The 15,739-nt window shown below is 49.3% G+C and overlaps 3 protein-coding genes across 4 annotated transcripts; 2 read left to right on the forward strand and 1 right to left on the reverse strand.

Moving 5' to 3' along the window:
* Nucleotides 1–539: 539 nt before the first annotated feature.
* LOC131205244 (troponin C-like) lies at nt 540–11,250 on the forward strand. 2 transcript variants are annotated; one of them, XM_058197262.1, is made up of 5 exons: nt 540–554; nt 6,576–6,603; nt 8,731–8,874; nt 8,971–9,222; nt 10,501–11,250. In XM_058197262.1, the coding sequence occupies exons 1-5, from the start codon at nt 540–542 to the stop codon at nt 10,524–10,526; spliced, it is 465 nt and encodes a 154-aa protein (XP_058053245.1). In that variant the 3' UTR covers nt 10,527–11,250. The 2 variants fall into 2 exon arrangements, with proteins under 2 accessions (XP_058053245.1, XP_058053243.1); XM_058197260.1 differs by lacking the exon at nt 540–554 and adding an exon at nt 5,368–5,627.
* LOC131215877 (putative sodium/calcium exchanger 7) lies at nt 11,248–13,506 on the reverse strand. The gene is made up of 8 exons (XM_058210274.1): nt 13,493–13,506; nt 13,352–13,436; nt 13,059–13,279; nt 12,581–12,974; nt 12,099–12,462; nt 11,688–12,041; nt 11,556–11,623; nt 11,248–11,490 (listed from the first exon to the last, which is right to left on the reverse strand). Exons 1-8 carry the CDS (start codon nt 13,504–13,506, stop codon nt 11,248–11,250), a joined length of 1,743 nt encoding a protein of 580 aa, XP_058066257.1.
* Nucleotides 13,507–13,567: 61 nt separating this feature from the next.
* LOC131215878 (mitochondrial sodium/calcium exchanger protein-like) lies at nt 13,568–15,427 on the forward strand. The gene is made up of 4 exons (XM_058210275.1): nt 13,568–13,801; nt 13,858–14,617; nt 14,678–15,034; nt 15,108–15,427. The coding sequence occupies exons 1-4, from the start codon at nt 13,568–13,570 to the stop codon at nt 15,425–15,427; spliced, it is 1,671 nt and encodes a 556-aa protein (XP_058066258.1).
* The last annotated feature ends 312 nt before the right edge of the window (nt 15,428–15,739 follow it).

Genomic DNA, 15,739 nt, shown 5'->3' on the forward strand with positions numbered 1-15,739 from the left:
GGTTCAGAAATAGTGGGACAAGATCAGAGAGCTGAAAACCCAGAGACTGCAGGTGACACCAACCGACCGGGGGAGCCGAGCGTCAGTAAGTCTCCCGCTGCCAACGATGACGAAGAATGTGTCATGTCGAGACCGTGTCCGGGGGTCAGTCGCAAAAGGAAAAGGAAGTGGATACTGCCGTCAGGGCAATGTCCCGGGCCAGAGGAGCTACTCGTAAAAAAGTGTGTCGAGCATCTCACGCGCACGGAGCGGTCAGGGGGAATAAAGGCATCATCTTTCCGCGATCAGCTCGATCATTTTCCGCCGACACGAACACCGAACTGGTAAGTAAAAATAGTCTCCTCTTGCAACCGCTTATGATTTATGTGTCCCATACGTTCTGAGAAATGGATAAATGGGAATGGAAAGTGACAAGAATGAGTAACAGATACGGTCTCACCCTGCAATCTTCATGTTTCTCCACTTCGTAGCTTTCAATGGGCACGAAAATTGGTTCAATAACTCTAAAGGTTACTGCCCAGTTTTCTTTACATTATTTGATGGCATCATTAGATGTGTTGGCAAAGCTACCAACAAATGTAAGTTTTCGCAGCCTCTTAGTGGTGTTTTGATATTTTGGCAATAATCAAAACATTCAAACGGAGTATACTCTTAAATGTTTAGCTTAATAATTATCGGTAAGCTTTGATTTTATAATCCCCCTCTGCCACTAAGCACCTGTCAGTACGTCAGTCGTGGCCGGTAAGTCTCACAAAAAAGGGTATTCATAATCTGGACAAATCCAATTCTTCGCGCCACCGTTTCTTGGCGACAGACGCCTGACAAATACGCCATTAGCGGAATCGACCGTAGCCAAAACGGCGATGGAAACTTCCCGAAAACAGAACGCCAACAATATTTCTCTCACACAATGTCCGCGAGGAGTAAGGCCACCCGTCGAGGAGGAACCACCCCGTCTCGGGCGTGGTCACCGCGGTCACTGCGTGTTGATTTACGCCGAACAACAATGTGGCGATGCGTGCGCTGTTTAACGTCCCACACGACATGCGACCTGATCCCGACTGGCTTCCTGACCCCGCCGCCCGGCGCTAATCCGGTGGCGAAGGGGGTTCTAACACTAAAACCCAACGGCGGCCCAGTTCGAGCCATAGATTACAATGTTTAATTGTGGGCCGGTGTGGCGAAAAGATCGCGGCAGAAAATCCCTAGCGGCCTCCGGTCTGTGTTTTGACACCATCGGTACGGAATCCGTTGGCGTACGCCAAACGGACCGCCCGGCCCAGACAACAGGTTGGCAGCACATTGCGCTCTCAGGGGACTGATCGAGAACAGGTCGTCGGGTAGCGTCGCTCCACTGGAGACCGATGCCCCCGCAGGAGCAGTCATGCCGAATTGAATAACCGATAAATATTATGATTAACCGTAATGTACACAAAGTAAATAAACGGGTTGGATGTTTTAAGTTCGGGTTTGCGGCTGAACCGATTTTTTATTTTGCTTCAGAATCTTATAGCTCTTTCCGTAAGCTCCTGGCGTGGAATTGAGATTTTACAATTGCTTGCTAGCCAGTCGCTGGGGTAGAGATACCTTAGCGGTCGGCATTCTTGGCTGGACCAACGTGGACGGCACTATTTGTGTCCCGCGTGAGTGAATCGGTGGGCCAGGTCTGCACATGGCCACATGGGCGCACCGTAGAAATTACGATAAATACTGTAATGGGAATGCAAGGGGGGCGCCTGGTCGGTGCGTGACCTGGTATGCCTCTGCCACCTGTTAAGTCGTTAAGATTGCGCCCCGGACATTGTATTGTGCTGATCGCCCGTGGAATGGCAAATAGGACAGTGGGAAAGACAGAGTATTTCCAGTTTATTCCCCCGTAATTATGAATGGATTGGAGAGAGACAGACGTTAGACTTACGCTGCGGTCTGAACACTTTTACCTCATTAATCTGTAGCCAGTTGTGGCCCACATACCTGTTGTAAATCTCGGCACAAAGGCCCTTCTTGACGGCCACCTACTGGAGGTTCTTTTGATCATCACCCAGATGAGGTGCCATTTCTGCTTGGATTACGCTCTTGGCAGTGTAATTAATGCACCACGCGGCGTTGCAATGCAGTCCATTCTTTGCTTCGCGAAGAGCAAATCTATTTTTAAGTCAACCACTTTCACCTCCAAGTCAAACCGGTGAGAAATATGAGTCCTTTACTCTACGTATATCACGCCGCTTCTAATCCTGGCCGGGGCGCCAGACGTACGAAAAACGATCGCGTCAGTTTCGGAGGATTTTCACCAACCCTGGCTGGTGGATTACTTAAATTTGAATGTCTCTCTTTTCCAATTTGTCACCACCTACCCTACGGAGGGGACAAACCTGAGGAGAGCGAGTACAGGCCCAAGTAATTAAGTCAATCAACTGCAGCACTTCGGCACCGTTCACGGGCCGTGGCAGGCGAAACCTTGAAAATCTTGCGAGCACGCTTGAAGTAGGCGATGAGTTGAGGTCGTTACTCGGCAGCTACTGCTCTCCGCTTTGCGCAACTGTCACCTGTCAATCTGGAGCGCCGTTTCCCGAGAATTGGCGAGAATGGCCGACAAACGCACGCGTCCGCTTCAAAATCAGGTACTCTCCGTGAATTACTCTAAAAGAGTCCTTTTTCACGGAACACGTTCGTTGAAGATCCACAACAAACATCAATGGATTTTATTTATAGATATCAAATTGTTTTCGGTGTGTACTAAAATGTGTACTAAAAACTATTTCCGTGCATTATTTTCCGTAGTTGGGCCAGGTTCGTTAGCCTTGTCCTCGTCCCAAACGAGCGGACAGTTGCAACGGGAAATAAAAAGTGAAAAACAAGGAAATTCAATCCAATAAAACCGACAAACAAACCACGGTCTGTCAGACGGAATAAACCACCTCTCACTGCACCGTACTATGTGGCTGTGTAGTAAAAATACGCTTCATTCAGCTTTTCGTAAATTCAAAATAAATTGCTTTCAACCGCGTCCGTACCAGGCGTCCTTCGGCTGCCAGTGTCAGTGGACAGCTTCGCCACCGACTCAGAGCAGACGGCACTTTTCGTAGCATATTACGAGCGCGCGTGCGATATTGTCGTTTCCCCGGGTTTAAGACGCACCACAGTGCATTACAATTAATCACTCCGAGGGCTCGACTTTCGACGCATTTCGCAGTGAGAAAAACAATAGAAACACCGTCACCGGGAAGATAACACTGATAGTGGTGGACGTGCCTTCAAGGTACCGAATCGGCCTCTACAGCCGTTTGCTGTTTTGATGTTCGTAAAGCGATCGTGAACCAGGTTTTGTAGTCGATTCACAGCTTCATGCGAGTGGGATCGTGTGTTGATCAACAAAAGCCGGTAATAAGCTGTTTCGGTGACGAGTAAACAAAATTAATGCTGACACTACACTCACGGCGCAAACGGCGAAGTTTAGTGGCGCATGTAGGGAAGAATGTTCGAGAAAATGTAATAATTGCGTTCCTGTCTTTCTTTTGGTTTTCGGTTGACGTGGCGCCGTAAAAACATTCGCCACCAACGCGCTGCACTGCATGTCGGTCTCGTAAATCCGACTGGCGAGCGTGTCCCTATAAGAACGTACGTACGCAAACGATGCCCCGACCCATTGCCGAATGCTGCTTTCTAATACCGGCTTATGCGCCGGAAGGTTTATGGAAGTTTTACGGCTTGGACCAGTTTCAGAAATATCGTGCTGCCTTTTAAAATAGTTTGCAAAAACAGAACCATTCCGGCCGTCCATTACAAACATTACGTGGTTTTCGACGTAAGCACGCCTTACTCATGCGTTTCAAAGGAAACTCACCAATAAAGTGGTCGGAAACGAGATTTCCATTGCATGACGGACAGGGACATTCATCTACCGTTTATCGTGCCAATTGGTTCAGTTTACCCAAATTACCCCGAGCCCAAATATTTTGACATTTTTTTATTTGAATTGCAAGCAAAGAGAAACACTCGAAACGGAATCGTTTGTTTGACAAGTTTCTTGTGTTATTTTCAATTTGAAAAAAATCGATCAACAATTGGGCGGTTCCAACTGAATGCACATTTCAACGAACGATGTTATGTTTCCGACCCAATTTTCTCGAATCTACCGCAAAACAAGACAAAACAGAAAATAATACAAAGTGCCACAAACACAATCCGACTTACTGCTCCGATTTGTTCTAAAACAAATCGGCGAGACTGGCCCCCCGAGATCGGGTTCCTTGTTTGGGCGGCGCATCATTTGCGAACCACTAACCTTGAAGATTTCGGGGTTTTTTTCTCTCTAATTTTCCGTCTGCCAGTAGTCTCTTCCACCTTCACAATTTTGTTCGGAAAAGTCTGTAGGGCAAAGAGAAAATGAAGGAAAACCGAACTGCGACACACTGCACGATCGAAGAACATCAATCTTCCGACGCCCAACCCCCCGGACGGCAATCATTTCTGTTAACTGTGTTTACAATTGGCGTTGTTGTGTTCTTCTGCCCGACTCAACCTCAACGCTTATGCAGGCCTTCACCAAAACACGGGGGAGCTGAAAAAGACAACCAACAACACTGCAACGCACTGATCTGTCGCCTCGCGCGCAAAAGGACGAAGATCGCGCTGCAGGCGCGGCCACAGAATGGTGCAGAGTGCAGCGAGGATCTCTTTGTCGCGACCATCTTTTTTTTTGTCTGTTTGACTACAACCAACACCGATTCGATTGTCGAGACACTCCGCGATTCCATAAACGCCTTGCCGTCGTTCAAGTGGCGACGAAACGCGCGCGCTTAATCGGCCCAGCAAACAGCTATAACGGCCGAGTCTTCGAACTGCCACGCAACGTCTTGCGCCGAAGACACGCTTGACACGCACACAATGCCGACCGACCGTCTTCGGCCGGCTTCATCCAGAATCCGGCACCGCCCTGGGCCCGAATGTTTGTCCCAATTTTCCTCGCTATCTCTTGGGCGTTCTGTCTCCCTCGCCCGAGGTCATTCGGCTTTTTTTCCTCAATCTGTTTTCATTGCACTATAATCCTGCTGCTTTCGAGATGGGAATTGTAGCTGCTCGTAGACCCGCGGACGAAGCCAGTCACGGACACTGGGGACCCGCAGATTCTTTCGATGTGTGTGAAGGCGAGAGAACGAGAGCGTCGGATGGCCGCGCTCTACTCCTTCGCGGTCGTTTCAATAAAAACCAGCCGCTTGCCGAGCGGCCAGCGATAGTTCATTTGGGGAATCGTCTCCCTCGCAACGGAAGCGTAAATTTCCCACGATTTCAAATAGCCGGCTCCAAAGCCGATTCGTTACAACCACACGCTAAGAACGCATAGAGATTGGAGAATAGAGAGAAAAAGAGACCGTGAGAGTGAGCGCTCCAGAAAGATAGGCGATCGTTGGTTGGAAGCATAAGAACTTACGCCGGAAAAGCGGCCAAACGGTCTGGAACAGAAAGGCCCGGACGCAGGGACGATCAGTCGATAGTGTACCGTCGCGTCGAACGCATCTGGATCGCGGAGTTTCAGTTGGCAGCAAGTCCAAGAGTCGTGCCGAGCCAAGACCGAAGTGAAGATCGTTCCGTAGTTCCGAAATCAGCTAACAAACTACCACACCATGGTAGGTAGTGAGAAAAGCGGTGTAGTTATAACGAAGTTGTGCCATTTCTGATCGTTAATTTTGGTGAACCAATGTCGGTTTGCTCAATCGGAGTTTTGGTGTTTAGGCCTTTTTGATCATTTGGTGATGACTGAAGATCTGCACAGAACGCCAATCATCTTTTCAGCTTTAAATTTCTTTATCAGCTTTTTTATTAGCTTTTCGCTAAAAAAACTAGAAATTACAATTGTTCTTCTTCTTCTTCTTCTTTGGCACTACAACCGCTGTGCGGTCTTGGCCTGCACCAGAGACAATTGTTAATGTCAATTATCCCTGGTGCTATCTGTAACAGTTCGTTTTTACGGGCGGGGTTGTTAAAAACAATTGTTAATGATCCCTAATAGATGAATGATCCCTATTATGATGCGTTTAAAGAAAAAAAGCTCATAAATATCTTGTTCCCGAAAATGTAAATAAAAGTTTCAAATGATAGAAAAAAGTGAAGTGAAAAGTTGGACTTGGGCAAAAAAACGTATTGACAATCCTTTCGCTGCCTTGTAGCTGGAATAAATATTTATCTCTGAAAAACAGAAATCATTGGACCAAAAATAAACCAGGCGTCTCCATTGGCCGGACCGGCTCGTGCAACCTAGTCCGATGTTCGACCGCCTTTTCAAGCGCTTGTAGTCCATTGACTACATGCTCTGCTGTGAAAATTTCCACAAGAGACACACGAAAATCAGGTCAAGCGTAAAGCGCCCGAAATGTTTCGATTCAGATCGACCGATGGAGCCGCCTGGTACCGTGTTGTCGTTGTTCCGAAACGATCCGCCCAATTTTACGACACGCCAGCAACATGTCACCGAAATAATGTCCATTTACCAAAACTAAAAAGTGAAACCAATCTCCCGGGCAGTTTGTTAACGGTCCTTTTTTTTTCTTTCTGTCGGTCACCATTTTTCTTTCCAGGATGATCTCACCCCAGAGCAGATTGCGAGTAAGTATGGTGGCGTTCCCCAACGAGACACCCGTCGGCTCGTTTCACACAGGCCCTGCAGGACCCTGAGGAACCAAGATTAATACATATCCCACCGGAAAGTGGCCCTCGGAAAGTGGTCAACGGAAAAAAATGGCCCGACAAATCATCGAACCCGTTATGACGTTGGTTCTTCTATCGGAGGTTTTGTTTTTAACTTACCACGCGGTGCTTTCCTTTCGGTCCCTCGAACGCCAACGCCGACCATCTGTTGACAGGAAGCAAAGAAAGATGGCGTACGGGTGTCCCACGCATTCGCCACGCGACATGCGAGAAGACCTTCTCAAGATTTTCCCTGTTTTTCGCAAAACGTCCCACGATGCGGCCAACGGCAACCAACGTTCGCTTGGTGCGGCCGCAAACCGCATGACTAATTGCCTGTCTCCGGTTTTGGGGACGTAGAAAAACAAAATGTTGTCATCCGACACCGACCGACCGAAGCAGGCACGCCGGTGTAAGGCCGATCTTTCGCGCCGATCGCGTGAACTCGGATTTACGATCGCACACTTTTTATGTTCGTTTTCGGGCGCGTGGTTTCAATGGCGATTGTTACGGCATCGGAGACGCACGATGGCAACAAGTTGCCACAACTGCCGCCTCGATGCCATCTGACGGCTGAGTCAGAGGTTTTGTTTTGACTCCCGCAACCCGGTTGATGGCGTCGTCCACGCGACCATTTGCGAGGATCGCACCCCACAGTTTGACAGCCATCAGTCAGCGCCCGGCAACGATCAGCGCTCGGCAAGTGATCTTCCTGCTTCCGACACTCCAGTGTAAATAAGAAAACTATTTCGGTTCACCCAGCCCAGTTCTGTTTGGCCTACCGAACGTCGATTTTTTTCTGCATCCTGCGCTGCGTCTCACGCACGATTACCTTCGTTTGGCCGCGTTTCGCCGTTTGTTTACGCGAAGCCCGCTGTTTACGTTTGGCGATCGACGTCAACGGTGGACGAAAGAGGAAGAAAAAATTAGGAAAGAGAGAGAGAGGAATAACTCGTCTCTCGCTCCGACCGGGATCCGGCGGTTTCGCGCTTTCGGAACGCAAAAATCGTTAAACCTCGGGGTTTGTTATGAGTAAATGTTGAAATCCAAACTGTGGGCACCCAAAACAGACTTGTGCCGCCCGGAGGGCAGACGATCGAACTGAAGGGGTTTTATGTTGCATCCCGGGTGGAAGAAGGAAGACACACGACAGGGCGCTGGTGCGTGTTCCAACGTTTGTAACTGATCCAAAAATAAGTGATGGTCATTTTTTATTCTCTTTTCGGCCTGCGTCGTGTGGCAATTTTTAGCCTGGGAGCAAAGCACCATAAAACAGCATCTTTCGCTGCCACCCACTGCTTTTTGGGGGGGAGGATGAAGATAAAATGGGTGAGAAAATGGAAATTTAAATTATTACGCGAGAGTGAACCTAATTTGGAACTGCTCGTGCATGGTCACGGACCAGGACCAATAATGGAAATGGTTACGATTATTCAGAAGATAATGAGTTTTCCATATTGATGAGAAACCATTTCGCCAGCATGAAAGTTGAATCAACATCACAGCCCGTGTGCCGGAAATGGCCATCGAGCCCGTTAATGGTGCAAGCAAAATCGTTCGATCGAATTTGCAGTTAATTATCCGCGCGGTACGCAAACTATGTTTCCCATTTTCACTTTCGCCGGTGTTTCGAAATCGTACAAATTATGTGGCTGGGCGAGCAAATCACTTCGATCTGCAGCCCGCTGCCTGCCTGGAGCTCTGCCAAATGCGATTAAACCTCACGGAGGTCGAACGCGATCGTCAGAAACGCTCCGCTGGAGGGAAACGAGGTGGGCAACGTAAGCGTTGGATTGGAGTTTTTTTTTTAAATTGGCGAACATTAGAAGGCGGCTGACCGCTCGATTGACATCGCTAATTGGGCGGAATCCATTATTGGCACGCTGAACGAATTACGGCCACCGCTTTCAGCAGTCCATTAAGGGCACGCGAGTGACATTTTTATTCCCTTCCTAAACACACATCAGCAGAGGGGCGTGTGGGAGAGCGAGGAGAGAGTTCAAACGATGCGTTGACGGTCACTCTGGTCCCTATCTTCCTTCGCAGTCCTCCAGAAGGCGTTCAGCAGTTTCGATCGCGAGAAGACGGGCAGCATCTCGTCCGACACGGTGGCGGAAATTCTGCGGCTGATGGGTCAGCCCTTCAACAGCAAGATCCTCGAGGAGATGATCGAGGAGGTCGACGAGGACAGTAAGCATCGCAGCACCACCCACCCAGGCCCAGGCCCAGGCCGTTGATGTTGATGTTCGTGTCGGTTTCTTTTTCCCACCCCAACCCATCTCCCAGAGTCCGGCCAGATCGAGTTCGCCGAGTTCGTCACCCTTGCCGCGAAGTTCATCGTTGAGGAGGACGAGGAAGCGCTGCAGAAGGAGCTCCGCGAAGCGTTCCGTCTGTACGATAAGGAGGGCAATGGTTTCATTCCGACGTCCTGCCTACGGGAGATTCTGCGCGAGCTCGACGACCAGCTGACGAACGACGATCTGGACATGATGATCGAGGAGATCGACTCCGACGGCTCCGGCACGGTGGACTTTGACGGTGAGTCTCCGAGAACTGATCCTGCGCCTTTTGTTGTTAAGCCCTAAGTTGAAGTGACTTTTATACAGTTTGTGATTCGAGTCGACGAAGTTCTTAAGCAGTTTGTTCCGTATTTTGTTGAATGTTTTTGAACACGTCCCATAATCAGACGCAAGTTTAAAAGAGTGGCACGTGTTTCTACTTAAAAAAGGCTATACTGAAAAAAGTAGCTCATAAAAGTAGCTTCCAAAATCCACATCTCGCACGGTAGTCTACCGTTACCCACTTCATTCGAGTATAAATTAGACGCAAAATTACGATCATACCTTCGATCGTGCCATAAATCATCGCTGGCCCGGCCCAAAGGAGGACGGTTCGCCCCAGCCCGGGACGGACGAACCCGGCCAATCAAAGAAAACGGGTTTTCATGTCCATCACTGCGTGCGTGCGTTGCCAAATTGATGTGCGAATCATAAAAACCTGAGACAGAGTCGAGCATGGCCCGCCAGATGGACATGTGATGTCTCAGCCAATTTCCAACACCACCCGAGGAGGGCACTAAACGTCGATCACGCCGGATCGGCTAACGATTGCCGTGTGCTTGGCACAGGAAAACAACGAAACCACGAAGCAGAATAGTCTAGCAACGAGACCTGAACACGTTTTGGTGTTTTGGCAAAAAATCTAAATTTAATCCCCACGGTCAGTGGTGAATCGGGCCGCTGCTGTCTGTCGCACCGCTCAACAGCATCCCTCATCCAGGACTAACTCCAGCAGCGCACTGGGTCTGTGTACGAAACACAAACACGAAAACACGGCGCACCGATGCATTTCGTAACTCTCTGTCTTTCAACACAGAACCACACAAAGTATTACAAAATGGATGCATAAAACGAAACGGCAACGCGAACACGACATCTTTCTTCGGCTTCATGGCCACCCGCTTGACTGTGGGCGTTTGGGAAACATAAACCATAAACCAAGCACTGCATGCGTTGCAGAGCGCGATGGCGGCCAACCTTATGACGCGCTTCTGCATCGCAAGACGTCCAAAGTTTGGGACACGCAGCTGTTGATATAATTTTTCTGACTCGTCTTTCAACCTCGTCTGCGTTTCTTCCCGTCCATCAGTCGTGACACGGGTGTCTGTCGCGCGTGGAAATGCATGCTGGATTCTTTGAGCCCCCCTCCCCTTAAACACTGAATCCTAACCTCACGGGGAGTGCCATTAAAATCTAATTAAATTCTGCTCGCTTCTGTGGCCTTCTCAAAACGATTTTTTTATTTCTTTTATTGCAGAATTCATGGAGATGATGACTGGTTAAGGATTATCGTTTCTCGGAAGCTCAGCGTCCTCGAGGCCGCCATTCTGCCGTACACCACGGACCCATCCCCCGACGTCCATTTCTTATCCCGTATTTATTAAACTCCGAGATCATCAACCGTCCCACAATGTCCACTCAATCCAACGCATCCTAGATGTCGCTCATAAACGCACACATCCACACGCAGACACACAAGATGCATTCAATTAGTTCGAATTCGAGAGCTCCTTGGAGATGCCATCCTCTAGTCGTTATCATCGCTGGCGCTGCAAGCGGAACTGTATTTTTTGAAACCACTTTTGGATACATTTATCCCTTTATAAGATCCAGTTTTTGTATAAAATAGTCAACGCTCGTGTTAGCGCGTAGCGAAACGCTTTACGGGACTGCCGTGATGTCGTGGAAAGAAGCATAGTCTACTGTGTTCGGCTTGTTGAAGTTTCTTTCAATTCGACACATACTCCACCGGGTCGCCGGGTGTGCTTTTTCGAAGGAAATTTTATCAGTATTTGGCACTCACTGCCGGATGCTGGGTTGAAAAATATATTTAAACACAGAGAGAAGCGCGACTCGTTTTATTTACCCACCTCTTTTTCTTTCTGCTTTCGGCGGGCCAATTGTGAGCCCATTTTTCAAAAACGTTAACTGAGCGGTATTCGTTGTACTGACGTTATTTTTCTGTACTGTATTAATAATTTGTAATAAAGCTACGATCGATCGTTTACCTGCCAGCAGCGTTGGATCCTTCCGCAAACGGGTCCGGATGATGGTCCGTTCCGTAGGGGTGTATAAGTTCAAACTCGCCGAGGAAAGAAAATATCAAAAACACTGCGTACGTAACTATCATCGACAGGCCGATGCTTCGGCGGCCTTCGAAGCGGGTGAACAGTAAACCCAGCCAGGTGGTGGCCAGGATTTGGAACAGGTACGCCTCACAGTTCTCGCCCATCACACCTTTGCGGACCTACGGGACGGTTGAGTACACATTTAGGACGCTGTGTTCAGTTTGGTATTTTTTCGAACCCTCACCTGAGCCACTAGGTTAGGATCACGTAAGGCTTTAGCTATCAGCGTCAAACCCAACCCCAGGCAAAGATCTGGAAAAAAGGAAAACATCCGTATAGCAGACACGCTTCAATTCCCCGTGTGGTCTTATCTTACTCAATAACGGACCACCGAAACAAGCGGCAAACGCCATCTTGCCATATCCTTGGCGTGCCAGGGTCACGTTCGAGAACAGATCGCCAACACTGTTGCCCCAGGCGAGCAGCGAAAGACCCAGCACGGACTTGGAGAGCTGCAGCACAATGCCCAGGGTCTCTAGCAGACTGACAACCTCCTGCGCCACAATGTAGATGATCTGGATGCAACCCAGGAAGCTGAGAAGTGTAAACAGTTTGTGGTACTTCGGGCAACGATCGGTTCGGGACGTACAGAACACGATGGCCATTAACGTAAGCGACGGGGCGGCGACCCAACATAAGAGCGGTACTTTGACCACCGTGACGAGAGCAACTGCGGGAAATCGTTCGTGGAGAAGATATTTTCGAACAGGCTACACAAGCTACTTACAGCCATTAATCCACACCATCAGCAGTGGCAACGAGAGGCAGTGGAATGCGTTCAATAGTTTGCACCAACCGTCCCGTTCCACGGTCACATCGACAATCGGAATGGTAAGCAGCAGTATCAGGACGAACGGTACTTTGGCGATGGCGAACGATCGCATGAACCATCCGGCCTCCCACCAATCGTTCATATCGATTGGGTTCAAGTGTTTCCAGGCATCGCTCCACAGCCCTTCGTTCGGTAATATGTCCTGTTCCGCGGCCACTGGTCGTGGAAGTTCTTCCCTAACACCAGCTGCTGGCGGTGGATCCCGGCATCGGATGATGATTTCAGCCTTTTCACGAATGTTCCGAAACGAACCGTGGAGCTCTGGGGCACCACCTTGCACTGAAACTGGACAAAAAACGAGACAGATAGTGAAGCAGTTCCTATTTGATTGTTATCTATTGCCTTGAGATCATATTTCTCGATCGCGCACCCTGTACTTCGCGTTTAGCCACGATGAACTCCCAAACGACGAGCACGAGAAACACGACGTAAATTCCAATCAAGACGCCACTATCCAGTAACGTAAACCGTTCGTCGTTGGCCTTGTACGTAATCCACAGTACACTCCCGATGAAGAAGGCCAAGTCTCTGGAGATGGCCAACGGAGCAAAGTCAAAGGGTTGTATGAGCAGCACCGTGCCACCGATCACGCCAATCACAAAGGCGGCCGATCCGAAAAGTTCAGAAAACATCAGCTCCGTGTCGGCATCAGGATTAGCGACGGCGGTGAACAAATCGGGTGATCCATTGCCAAACGCCAGTATCGTTACACCGGCCAGTGACTCACTGATGTTGAGGCTCTTCGCAATCGTTGCTAGCGTTGGACAAAAGCTGCCACCGAAAGGATTACAACGGAAACGATCAAAAAGAGCTTTGAGAGGTGGCCATCGCCAACAGTGAGCACCGTAAACTTACAACTGATCGGCGGTCGTGCCCAGGATCACGAAGTAGTAGACACACACGAGCATCAGGAAGATGAAGCCCAGCGCAAACAGGAAGTAGTGGTCCGATCCGATTGTGCAGTACAGAAATCGGATGTAGTTGAAATAAAAACGACTTTCAGCGCATGCTTCTGCACTTTCGACGAAGGCGCACTGCTCGGTGACATCGAGTTTATGCAGATAGGCACAGTCATCCTGCCGGAGGAGAGATTACAGGCAACCATTAAGATAGTGGTAACTTACGGCCAACACAGGTTCGAGGCTTACCGGTCGAGGAAAATTCACGTACGTTGCGTGACGCGCGAATCTTAGCACAGAGGATCCATTTGCCATCATTTTGACAAATATCCCACTCCAGGACGCGAAGCCTACTCACAGCCTAACGGTAAGTATCGCGCTAGAGGCTACGAATCAAATTTCATATGAACCGAGGGGATATCGTAGTTGGCTTGTGGTTGGCAAAGGTCGCAATCGGTATAAACGATGTCAACCTTTAACGATACACCACACTACGAAGCGCACCGGAACTTTATCGTTTCGCTACGGACTCAACCGTGCGCCAACGTGCACTCGGTGCTCGCCGACGAACGGTGTTTGTTTGTGCGTGAAACGGAAGAATGTCGCGAATCAGTGCACTACATCGATTACATGCATTTTATGTACTGTGCCGTCGACAGTTCAAACGTGGCCCTATTTTCTGCCGCCATTGTAGGATTGGTAAGAACCCGTGAAGGGGATCCATTTCGGAAGGTCCTAACCATTTTCCATTCTAGCTAATGGTGGTGGTTGTTCTCGCATCCATAATCCATTACCTTTGCACCCGCCGATACGTTGACGCCATTCTGTATGCTTCCAAGTCGTTCAGACTAACCGAATACATGGCCGGCGTTACGCTGCTCACGTACGGCAACGGTCTGCCGCATGTGCTGTCCCAGGTGAAACATCATCAAATTGCCGATACGGAACGGATATACAATCAGTACCTCGGCTCGGCCGTGTATCAAATAGCGTTTCTCGCGTCGACCGTCATCTTCATGGGAAGAAAGTTTTTCGTCCACCCGGAAGTAATAGTTCCCAACATTATCGCGGTGATGCTGGTGGCAGTGTTAGTGGAAGCCTTCATGTATGTGGAATATGTCGGCCTCTTTAAAACCACCATTCTGCTGATAGTTTACGTTATTTTTCTGGTGGCTCTGAGCGCGATCGCTTCCGCGCTGAATAAGCGTGGTGACGGAGCGAGGAGCCTGATACTTCTTCGGGATGGCGACGGAAATGTGTTGGAAATCGCAGAACCTCAGACGAGCAGTGAGGAACGATTCGGTTTGTGGCAACAGTGGTATCACTATCGTGACGCCTATCGAACGGCCAACTGGTACGGACGCTTGTACACAATCTGCATGGCGCCCGTCGAATTGCTGGCTTTGCTGATCCTGCCAAGAGTGCACCATCTACTTCCTCTAGGCGGTTGGAACAAGTACCTCTTCACCGTCAGCCTTAACGTGCTTCCGCCGTTTCTGTTCTACACCTTACTCGGTGAGGCGCTTAAAACAACGGATCCAATGAATCTCAGACTTAGTATGCCTATTTTTACAGCGGAGTCACTGACACCGAACGAGATGGGTTTTCTATGTCTCGGAAGCCTTCTAACTACACTTGCCGGTAGCGTCGCGATCTGCATCCTCACCACGAACGATCAGAGGCCTGTCTTCTTTGCCTACGTCGCACTATTCACGGTTTTCGGAACGTCCTATTTGGTGCTACTGCTCACCAGAGAACTGGTGGCCATTCTGGAAACACTATCCATCATCGCGGACATTTCGCCGCCAACGTTCGCCATCACGATCCTGTCCTGGGGCCACTGTTGGATCGATCTGGTAACGTACATCACCCTAGCCCGCCGAGGCTACGAACGACTAGCTTTTGCCGCGTGTTACGGGAGCCCTCTTTTCAGTGAGTCTTTGCATCCGTCGGGGGTCAGTTCCGGTACCCGATTATTGAAGCAAGGTTTCTTTCCCTTTGGCAGATATTCTCATCGGCCTCTGCGTTGTGTTCAGTGTGCAGATGATCAGAACCGGCTCGATGACGATCCACGTGCGCGACGGAACATCCGGGCCAACCTGTGCTGTGCACATCTTCGTTATCTCCTTTGGGCTGCTTCTGACGCTCCTGTTCACCCGATTCTGGGCACGGGCTAGTTTGGCAATGTGCCTGATGAAGTCCTATGCCACCTTTATGGTGTTCATCGTGCTGCATGAAATCGAGTTTCTGCACGGCTACGGCACCGACCACAATGACGATGGAGAGTTCTTCCAGGATCAGATTCCACAGCACGCTGGCAGTTGAAGGTATGCAAGAACTTCGGAAAGTAGGATCGACGAGATCAAATAGAGCTCAATTTCGTGTTTTACTTTTATTCTTAAATTGGCTTCATAGAGTGTAGTCATAGTTTGTAATAAGTTTTAACAATTTTAAAATTGAATGGCCATTTGCGCATCGCCGGTCAATTGTTTCTGTGTATTGTATTCTGAGTTTCCTTTTTACACACTACACGCTCAACGTTCCATCACGTTCGAAGGCCACCATCACGGGTCTCTCATCGAAAGCTGACAAGCGAAATGCCACCGACAGGAATTGGGGATTCGCCTCTTCGCGCCA

Source organism: Anopheles bellator, chromosome 1 (genome assembly GCF_943735745.2).
Source record: "Anopheles bellator chromosome 1, idAnoBellAS_SP24_06.2, whole genome shotgun sequence".
NCBI lineage: Eukaryota > Metazoa > Arthropoda > Insecta > Diptera > Culicidae > Anopheles > Anopheles bellator.